The sequence below is a fragment of the Neodiprion lecontei genome, chromosome 5 (assembly GCF_021901455.1).
Source record: "Neodiprion lecontei isolate iyNeoLeco1 chromosome 5, iyNeoLeco1.1, whole genome shotgun sequence".
Lineage (NCBI taxonomy): Eukaryota > Metazoa > Arthropoda > Insecta > Hymenoptera > Diprionidae > Neodiprion > Neodiprion lecontei.
Genome location: NC_060264.1, coordinates 2,932,598 through 2,942,567, shown reverse-complemented (window position 1 = coordinate 2,942,567; position 9,970 = coordinate 2,932,598). Strand labels below are relative to the sequence as shown.

At 37.7% G+C, this 9,970-nt stretch overlaps 2 protein-coding genes across 3 annotated transcripts; both read right to left on the bottom strand.

Moving 5' to 3' along the window:
- Positions 1-145: 145 nt before the first annotated feature.
- LOC107224676 (small ubiquitin-related modifier) lies at positions 146-1,711 on the bottom strand. Of its 2 annotated transcripts, none has more exons than XM_015664838.2 (5): positions 1,554-1,711; positions 1,365-1,433; positions 1,162-1,239; positions 766-837; positions 146-380 (listed from the first exon to the last, which is right to left on the bottom strand). In XM_015664838.2, the coding sequence occupies exons 1-5, from the start codon at positions 1,566-1,568 to the stop codon at positions 318-320; spliced, it is 297 nt and encodes a 98-aa protein (XP_015520324.1). In that variant the 5' UTR covers positions 1,569-1,711; the 3' UTR covers positions 146-317. The 2 variants fall into 2 exon arrangements, with proteins under 2 accessions (XP_015520324.1, XP_015520325.1); XM_015664839.2 differs by having other exon boundaries at positions 1,365-1,427; positions 1,554-1,692.
- A 723-nt stretch (positions 1,712-2,434) lies between these two features.
- Positions 2,435-9,524, bottom strand: LOC107224675 (venom carboxylesterase-6). The gene is made up of 11 exons (XM_015664837.2): positions 8,476-9,524; positions 8,286-8,341; positions 8,006-8,196; positions 6,443-6,585; positions 6,023-6,344; positions 5,741-5,938; positions 5,457-5,635; positions 4,801-4,969; positions 3,784-4,116; positions 3,548-3,671; positions 2,435-3,339 (listed from the first exon to the last, which is right to left on the bottom strand). Exons 1-11 carry the CDS (start codon positions 8,500-8,502, stop codon positions 3,159-3,161), a joined length of 1,923 nt encoding a protein of 640 aa, XP_015520323.1. The 5' UTR covers positions 8,503-9,524; the 3' UTR covers positions 2,435-3,158.
- Between the last annotated feature and the right edge of the window lie 446 nt (positions 9,525-9,970).

The window sequence follows — 9,970 nt, the reverse complement described above, 5'->3', positions numbered from 1 at the left end:
TCTATGCGCTGATAAGATAATAATCGCAAATTGCACGCACTGTTAGACGAGATTGTTTGTAGACGATTGAGCGCAGCTCGAGAGCAAGGCTAATAAACAAAATTCGTCAACCCGTCATTATGTTATAGGAATGTAAAACAGCACATCGAGGGTAAATTGTTGAAATTAAATTACAAATGATTTTTTTAAACATACATATGCATATCATTAATCTTGTCCATTTTTTTGTTTTTTTTAGATTCATTCTTTTTATACGTTAATCACTTTCACTTTAAACATATTAAAACCAAATTACATGGCCTTTCCCTTTTGATCCTTCAGTACTGACCACCCGTCTGTTCCTGATAGACTTCAATGACATCGTCATTCTCCATTTCCAACTGAAAAAATGTTGAAAATCACTACGAATATTGAAATATAACATTTGAATCAGTTTTAAAGGTAAAATTTCTGCGCATTGCTGTTGAAAGTGAAATTGAAACTTATAGTGTTTCAATCTTTGGTATACGTATTTGTTTTTACACCTTTTGTCTGTACATTTTTTCAGTGTTCTAGGTTTTTAACAAATCGGAAAAGATTCAGGATATGTTCTCAGTGTTAACTACATTATACAAAAGTTGATAGACTCAAAAGTTTAGAAGTAATGTTTATAAAAATTGATATTCAGAAAACTACTGTTCGCCAGGAGACCCAGTGTTTACACACATTGTTAAAAATCATATAATTGAAATAATGAGTAGAATAGATCTTGGCAAAATGGCATACCTGCTTTGGCGTTTCGTCATCATTAATTCTCTTGCCATCAAAAAGAAACCTGAGCGATGTCATTGGAACTCCCTGATGGAAAATTATATCATAAATTATTACGTTGATCGATGATTCAGAGATTAGAAACTTGGCATAACTTGGGGATAAGATAGTGCAAAATTGAATAATTTGACTAAATTTAAACAGAGCTTGCAATTATTTGTGATTAGATTCTAGCAAACAATGTAGCCAAGTATCGATTAACGACGACTACTGTTTTTGCTTCGGATTCCAACAATAAACAAGAGGGGGAAGTTATGTCGTGATAACAAAAAAAATTTTTCTTCCAAGCATCTTAAATTATAAATAATTACTGTCGAAAATTATTGATAACCTAAGACTTATTGAACTAACCACACGATCGCTGTAAGATTTTTTCAGCTTTCCCATTTGTGTGGTCATCTTAACTCTGAAGTGAATTTCATTGCTGTCCTGTGGAGGGGAAGAGAAAAAAATAGAATTTAACAAAATTTAATTCGTTGTTGCAAGTATGAGGTTAGAGAAGTCTTCCTTATAATTTTTACAGCCAGATTTTTATATCCTGTGATGATACTCACATTTCCTACGACTTTGAGTTTGATATACTCTGAATTCGCGTCACCTGGGCCGGCTTCGGGCTTCTGTTCCTGAAAGACGGAAAGGTTATAGCGGGCTGACTGTAAGCGAGGTAAAATTGGTCTGGCAGAGAAATAAAGAAATTGTAATTATGGTTTGAGGTTTGATTAGTTTCTCACAATTACTCTCACCTGATTATCGGACATGGCGACTCTGTTGAGAGATAATAATTCTTTCTTGACCACGCGCCACAACGGCAACCAAACACAAGCAGGCAATATGGCGCCACACTTTTGTCAAATCCACAGCCTTCTATTTCTCACATCGGTACTGCAACGGACGCAAGGGGGGAAAACATGAAATGTATATATTCCGAGAACGAAATAACGAAGCGTATTCGTAAACGCACACGAAATATTCAAGGAAACCCGTCAAGTATATGCATAAGTTCCTGCTTTCCTTACTATTATTTAACAATACGTCCTATTTTCCCGCCAATCATCAGTCGGCCATTAATCGTCGATTGAATTTTATTTGTTTTCAGCATAAATAATAATCACGGTAAACTTCCTTCTTCAATTACGTCATCGTCAGTTCTAGCTTGAATTAAGAATAAGAGTGAATAAAACGACATCTAGCGGGAATGTACAGGCTCCACTCTGTACGCACTTCTTGTCTGCTGTACGCAATTCCAATGGTTCAAATTTCAACCGCCATCCCTCATCAGGCGTTCGACATACTTGAGGCCACAGTACGATTCGGGCATTCAATGGCGTAAGTTTGGTGCGGCGTCTCTTTCCACCGCGGCGGTGAATTGTAGTCTATGGTGAACATATTGTTGTGCGTGAGTGATTGAATTAGTGTAAGTAACGTGCAAATGCCGTGCTTCAGACGAGGTAAGTATCATTCCAACGCAATTTTCACCTATACGTTTAAGATTTCTTTTTGGCAACTGGGCTGCATAATGAAAAGTTATGCCTTATCAATTTCTGAACGAAAACGTCAAACGAGAAATAAAAGACACCTGGAGAACTTTATGAAAAATGATATACTGTTTATTTCATTATCACATATTTTCGACAAACAGTTTTTATAACGTTGCTATTATGTATATCATAAATTCTTATTATGCATCACCATTGCATCAATTCAACCATCAGAGATCATTTTACATACAGCCTGAACATGCCTTGAATGATCTAAAAATCATTTACGGAGGTTTCACATGTTTGACATAAACACGTCAAAAACAAGCTTGCACGTATCATTCGATTTAATTCAAATTAAATAACGTTTTGAATATTGTATGAGAAGGAAAAAAATCTTCTACTTTGTAGAGTTGCTGTAGTAAATACCTGTTGTGGTACCTGTCATAGTAATCTAAGATACCAGTACAAAAAAGCATCACAAGCGTTTATATATATCGCAAAATAGAAACCTATTAGGTGGACATCTTTTCTCGTCCATTCATCGTTCCACAAAATCATTCCCTATAAATTTTCCTTGTAGATCTCGTCACGACTCGTCTCGATTACGATAATAACAATAATATTAATACATCGTTGCTAAATATGTCAATATTAATAAAGAAAATCAAGTCACACGATAAATTACGTATACCTAGTTGTTACTGCGTGTGCAAAACGATTACTTAGCTTGAAAAAATAAAAGAAAGTAATGGAATTATGTAATCAGTTATTTTCTTTTTTTAATTGGACCGCGCCGCGGGATTGCCGGCTATTCATCTTCGATTTATTCCACGCTCTTAGAGATGATTTTGAAAAGATTTTTTGCGATTAATTCGCAGTCGGCGTTTTAGTTGGCAAAATGTTCTCATTAAAACCGATACTGTGCCAAAAACTTTCCCTTCCAAAGTCCCTGGTTCTTTCTATGCTGAGATTTTGCGGTCCTGCAATGTACAGATAATAAAAATCATCTGTTTCCGAGTTTATTGTCGGCCAGTGTACGTTGGGTTTGCTGAAAAGATTACATTATCGTAAGAGCGATTGGTCACTGCATAATTATGTTTAATTTATCAAGGCGAAGCTGAGAATAGAAAATTTATATCCCATGTTTGGGCAATAGTACATTCAGTCTTGAGAAATAGATAAATGATTATCTAGATAAATCCACGGTTTGACTAATTAAGAAAGACTATAGGCGGCAAAATTTGTTTCACACTCACCTTTTGCTCGCAAATGACACCCAAAGTTTAACAAGCACCTTTTGCATTTCCCGGTCCCGTTTCGTTGTTGTTGCATTAAAAAACGAATGCATAACATAGGCAAGATCGTCACCGTGACAGACCCCTGTTAAAAAAAAAAAAATAATCATGCAAATCTCATAATATTTATTGTATATACTCGAGTTATTTGAATTTAGAGTAAAAAAAAAAAAATATTAGGATGCAGGAGAAATTACCAAAGTTTTGGTCAGTGTTGGAGAACCACTGACTGAAGCTGTAGGTACCTCGGTACGAGAAATAATAAAATAATACGGAGTTACCAGCTCGTGCTTGTAGCCTTGCAGCTTCCGCTGCGTGGTAACCGAACAATCGATCGCTCATCATACGCACAGTGTCATTTACAGTACTACTGTCGATTGCTCTGTTACCCAGGTAACTTTTCCTGATTAATGTACTTATCCCATTCTGATCTTTCAGTGGTATCGTAAAGTTGTAATCCAGCAAATGGGGTGCGTATGCGAGCCAATTTTCATTCAAATCTTTAAGCCGTGTTTTGTTTGCTACAAATTCTGTGAGTAGGAAAATCTTTTAATCGTTATTTAGTTTCGTTCAGGGTAACGCTTTTTTACATAACCCGAGAATGTTTTACGCATTTTTTCACGCCTATTTTCCGTACACAAAGGGCGTGTTCGGAAATTGACTGAAAGTACTGTCAGTATTGAAAATGGTATAGTCCAAGTGACGTATACTGTAGATTTTCAGTACTGACAGTACTTTCAGTCAATTTCCGAACACGCCCAAAGTATCCGTTTCTATTACGGCCGAGTTACTCTGCGAATGCGCATGCGCGGATTACTTAAAAGACCACTTTTAAGTCCTAGGAGTTGAATAGTGGTATTTTCTGTACTCCGCGCATGCGTTGTCGCGAACAAATCCGGCATTACTCGACCCTAACCTCAATTTCGTGCTTCGTGAAAAAACGCATAACATATTTTCATTACATAAAAAATCGTGTGCAACAAGGAGGCAACGGTCTATTTACGTATTTCCAGTATTCGTCTTCGGCTCACCTACGACTCATATCGCAAACTACGACTGGTCCGAAAATACCGAGTTTGCCTCCTTGTTACACAATATACTATTTTTCTTCTCAATATGTTTTATAAGAGCTTTTAATGCGTGGAAAAGAAATAAAGGCAATTCATTCGAGTGATCATTCATCATCAAGATATAACATGCATGATTGTAATTACCGGCACCCGGGAATAAACCGTCCTCGCTAACTACTCCTGTAATCCATGGGAGGTCTTGAGCCTGGCGCGTGTTAATTACTTCGATTGGCGGTTTATCGATGAAAGTGAATTCGCTACCCCCCTTTTCCACCACAGGTCCAAATGGGGTGAACGGATTGTCCAACCACGGCTGAAACAAGTCACGCGGTGTTGAGTAATTCGCCTTATCGTCACATCCAGAGAATCTCGTTCGAAGAGTATTCTCCGTATGATATAAGAGTATGTCGATCTGTGTGATGATAACGTTTAGTAGGAAATGAAGACACGGGAAATGTGATTCATTGTTCGTAGAATTTTAATATTGCATGTTTAGAAAAGATATGGAGAACGGTTTTTCCCAATTCCTATTGACGCGTATGAATTTGTTCGAGCACAACAATTCTTTACCTCTTCAATGCAGATTGTTTCCAACATGTGGGATATAGTGAAATAATTTCAAGCGAAGGTCTTGAAAGAATTTTCAAATAATTGTTAGTAATTTCACGTCATGATTTTGTTCAGGATTGGAACTATAGGATTGTAAAATTTTCAATATCGAAGTAATTAGATTGATCGCGTTAACATATCACATTCTTTCATTTCTTGATGATATACTTAGTATTTGCAAATATACTTACGGAAAAATCTGCGGCACCATAGGTGATATTGTGGGCGGATTGACCCCTCAAACAATCGATCATGTCCTCGACAGTGGAATCCGGGCATCCTAAGTTTGCCGCAAGCTGCTTAGTCTTGTTGAGAGAGTTTTCGGTCTGCGCCCAACAGTTCAGTGCGGTGCCACTTAGTGAAATTCCGTCTATAAATGAGAAGTAATGAAATGATTGTACAGGCATAATAGACAAAAAGTTCATGGTGAACGGTTTGCTTCTTAAATCGTGGACATTGTTGGAGTTCCACTCACTATGAAACAAGCCCTTCGTGATGTTTGTCAAGTAATGGTAATGCACGCTGACACCGCCTGCACTGTGCCCAACGATCGTGACCTTTTTTGGATTTCCTCCGAAGGATTTAATATTATCCTGAACCCATCGCAGCGCTACCACTTGATCCTTGAGCCCCATGTTTCCAGGCACAACGTGATCCTCTGTACTAAGGAAACCTGCATAACCAGCAACGTCATATCTCGTCGACATTTTTATTTCTTGGGAATTTGAGTAAGTTCGCGAAACTATTTGAAGCTCACCAAGTGGTCCAAGCCTGTAGTTTATTGTGACCAAGACAACGTCTTCGTTGAGCAAGTACTCGGGACCGTACTGCATTCCACTTCCGGACCGAAAGGCCCCACCGTGAATAAATACTATAACCGGCAGCAGATCCGTTCGTCGTCCGGTTAGTTTACGGTGATCGGTTATTGGTGAGTACACATTTAAGTAAAGGCAATCCTCCGAATCCTTGGCCGCGTCCTTCGGTCCTCGTACTGCAGGAATTGGGCCCCAACGATAACAGGGTGAGCCAAATTTTTTCGCCATCCGGACACCTTTCCATGACGTTACCGGCCTCGGAATCTGCGTTAGAAGTTTATCGATTCCTTACATCTACTGTAATTTGTGAACGTAGACATGTTCACGTGTATTAAGAGTGGAGAAGAATTAGCATTTTATACCCTGAATCTGTGCTCCTTGATTGGCGGTTGGCCGTAGGGTATCCCTTCGTAGGCTTCGAACCGACGTCCCTCGCTCGATATTTTGTAATGACCCTCGATTATTCCCAAAGGAGTCTTTACCCTAGGATGCGAACTCCATAGAACTTTTCAAAAATTTACGAAAACAAAATAATTAATAGTACATTATGCGACAAGGGAATAAAGTCAAAGTTTATGCTACCGCAAATCTCGTATACAAAAAAATTCTAGTCCGGGAGAAAAATTCATTGGATTTAAACCTTGTAAATAAAATTTTTATAATTTTTTTTTAGAAAATGGCAACATGATTAAAAATAAATTTTATATACATTTTACATCTATAATTGCAGTAATTACCCATTCACTTTTCGGGTAGTAAGCATATGCGTATATATTTACTGTCATTATTTTTTAAACTCTAAAGTAGTATGTGGTTTTTTGAAATGATGATTTATACAGATTCTACCTCCGACTGCACAGATCCTAAAATAATTTACAAATTTCGTACGACTCTTGTACCAATACAAAAATTGTCAGTATTCTTTGATCGACGGTCATTATCGTTACAAATAAATATATAACATTAACTAACGAAGTGGACGTTCAAAATCGTAGATAACAATTGTCAACTGGCCAGGGTGGCGGCCAGGATTAAAACTTTAATGTGCCTGCTGGTCGTGTAGATAAGAAATGTGAGTAGCTAGTGCCATTTGGGCATGAAATTGCATGCCGTAACCAGAGGAAGGAAAAAATAAATTCGCTCACGACTCGTTCCAAGAACTCTGTATTCTCAATTCATATATTCTACGAACAGTTTATCTTAAGATACCTTCACACGCTGTATTAAGTAGGTATCCACAGAGTCTTACTGTATACATAATAGCATGAGGATAATCAGTTATCAAAATTACACGCGTCGCGAAAGAAATCCGACTATGAACTTTAGAGCGTATGGTCCTCAGATTTAAATTTACTGTACTTATTTTTAATTGCGCCAGTTCTCCTTTTCCCTACAGGCTTCTCTTATTCTGAAGATATAAATTTGATAAACTGGTAAATTCGAAAAATTAACGGCGGAGCCAGGAATCGAACCTGGTATCTAGAGATGCTTGACCGGAGCCTTACTCCACTAGACCACCTAGCCGCCAAGCATCTCTAGATGAACAATGAAATTTCTCGTAATTAATGATAATTCATATCCGCATTTCAATTATTGGACGGTCTTTGACTGTCTTACGGGCTTCCATCAGAAGCGTAAGATTCCAAAATGTAAACATTCCTTACATACATTCTTACAGCTGTTGCTTAAGAGGAAGAACACTTTCTTTTCTCTTATTCTCTCCGAAGATCTTTGTTGCCTAACTTTCATGCGCACTGTGTTCAAATTATAGATGATTCAGGTAACATTTGACTTTATTAATGAAATGGTAGAGTGTGAAATTTTAAACGGCGGTCAATGTGATGCGATGAGAAAAATTGGGCGGAAAATTTTGAGCACTTGGGGTGTGAGGAAAATGTGATTTCGTGTAAATTCTTATCACTTACCTATTATCATCAATACAATTGCGATCACGACGATGGATCCGAAAATTATGGCAAATATCAGGTGGGATATCCTAAATGATTCATAAGAGCTGTTTCTGGATTTCGACGAGTTTTGAGTGAAATCGCGTTTACTATCTGTTGGAATCACTCGGCCCCTGTCAGATTGAACACTCAATAAATCAGCAGCGTTGCTGTGAGGAATAAAAGAAATAAAACGTTTAGATTATATTCTTCCAAGTCAATTAGTGCAAGGTCTTGTCAATGAAAATATTATTATTACTTAATAAGACGCGTCTTTTCATTCGGAAAACCGATGTTGCAGTTGGAGAGCTTCTTCTGAAAAGATGGAAAAATATTATGCTTATTTATACTTTATATAACACCGTTACTAATTAATTTACTTTCTTTTTTTTTTTGCCTTGCCACCAATATACAAAATAATTTTCAATGCAGAAATGACAACGTCTTACGTTTACGTTAAGCTGGGTTCTCGTCATATTGTCGTTCGTTTTTAACACCACTCGGTCAGAAACAGCACATTACGTATGGAATGAAAATTTTTGTATTTCCCGCGCAAACACGAAACCCGCTTTAACAGGTTGGATAACTGTACATAACTGAACTTGTTTGTGCCACATTAACGTTGGTCACTGTTGTGTCCCCGTCAGTTCGTATCGCGGTGGTTCTGGATAGTGGGGGAGAACTTCCGGTTGGTTCAGAATTCTTCCCCATTTACTGGTTGTTGGGGAATCACCGGAATGTACCGCATGACGTTGATCGTTATTCAGAATTAGTCACGAGTATAAAGGCAATGACATAATTATTCGTAGGCTAAACACACAGTTGTTAAATGTGTTGCAGCACCATCTGCCTCAGCGTTTACGCTTTGTATTTATATTCACTAATGCAAACGCGTTATTTCGTTTAGAAAGAAAATTCAAAACCGCTATTGAATATTTTATCTCAATTACTATATATGTTTCATTTGTGGCATGCACATGATAATCTATATAATTTGGACAGATTAAAAATGAGATGTGGAATGGATCGATCACTAGATGATAGATATATCCGAAAATCGGGCACGGGTGTGACGGGCGCTAAGCATAGTGCAGATCACTGATCTCTAAATTTCTACTGCGTACAGTGGAGATCAGTGAGCCAGATCCATGCCGGCCAGAATGTAAATGCTGACGCAACGCGGGAAGTACGCGATTTATCATTGGTTAGGTTAGAGTAAGGATGGTCAACCGGTCGGCCTTAGATATTAAAAATACATGACTTTGGCAGATAAGATTGGATTTAATTCTGTGGTAAAGATTTAATATTTGTGGATCGCACAGAGTTTAGACAGCGCACAACACATCTCCGATCTGATTGAGTTGCAATCTCTGGCTTATCGTCAGAGTATTTACTACTGGAGGCGTTGGCTGAGGATATAGTCAACGCTGGAGGTAGATTCGCGTGCACAGAAAGTATCGCGGAAGAGTGAAAGAGAGATGAGTAGCCCCCCCACTTCAGTAGTACGTGCCAGTAAGTTGGATGGTGACGCATGTTGCGCTTTATTTTTACTTTATTTTATAGTCATGTATTCCGCGGGGCCTTGTCCAATATTGCCGTGGACATGAACAAACTCCTTTTTCCTTTTCTTCTTCATTCGGAACAATCGAAATGTCAAAGTCCAATAGTTTTGCTTGGAAACTCTTTAACGGTTGTAAAATGATCTTGTAATGTGATGTAATCTCGCTATTATTTCTCACCTCGTAAATAACGTTAGCAAGATGAATATCGAAATAATCGTTCGAAACTGAAGATTTTGAAGTCTGAAATAATTTTTTCACCCAATTTATATAGACTTGTTATTCATGAATTTACAATAAGATATTTGAAGAAGGTAGGTATTTTGCAATAAGAATTTCCGCGCTAATTTTTTACAATTTTACCGGGGTTTGATTATTTTCGTAC

Coding starts and splice junctions, on each gene's coding strand:
- LOC107224676 (XM_015664838.2), bottom strand. Junction 838..1,161: donor AATCTTACAGCGATCGTGTG/GTTAGTTCAATA, acceptor ATTTTCCATCAG/GGAGTTCCAATGACATCGCT. Junction 381..765: donor ATGACGAAACGCCAAAGCAG/GTATGCCATTTT, acceptor ACATTTTTTCAG/TTGGAAATGGAGAATGACGA.
- LOC107224675 (XM_015664837.2), bottom strand. CDS start 8,502: ATGACGAGAACCCAGCTTAACGTAAAC. Junction 8,197..8,285: donor GAAAAGACGCGTCTTATTAA/GTAATAATAATA, acceptor TATTCCTCACAG/CAACGCTGCTGATTTATTGA. Junction 6,586..8,005: donor AATTGTATTGATGATAATAG/GTAAGTGATAAG, acceptor ATTTTTGAAAAG/TTCTATGGAGTTCGCATCCT.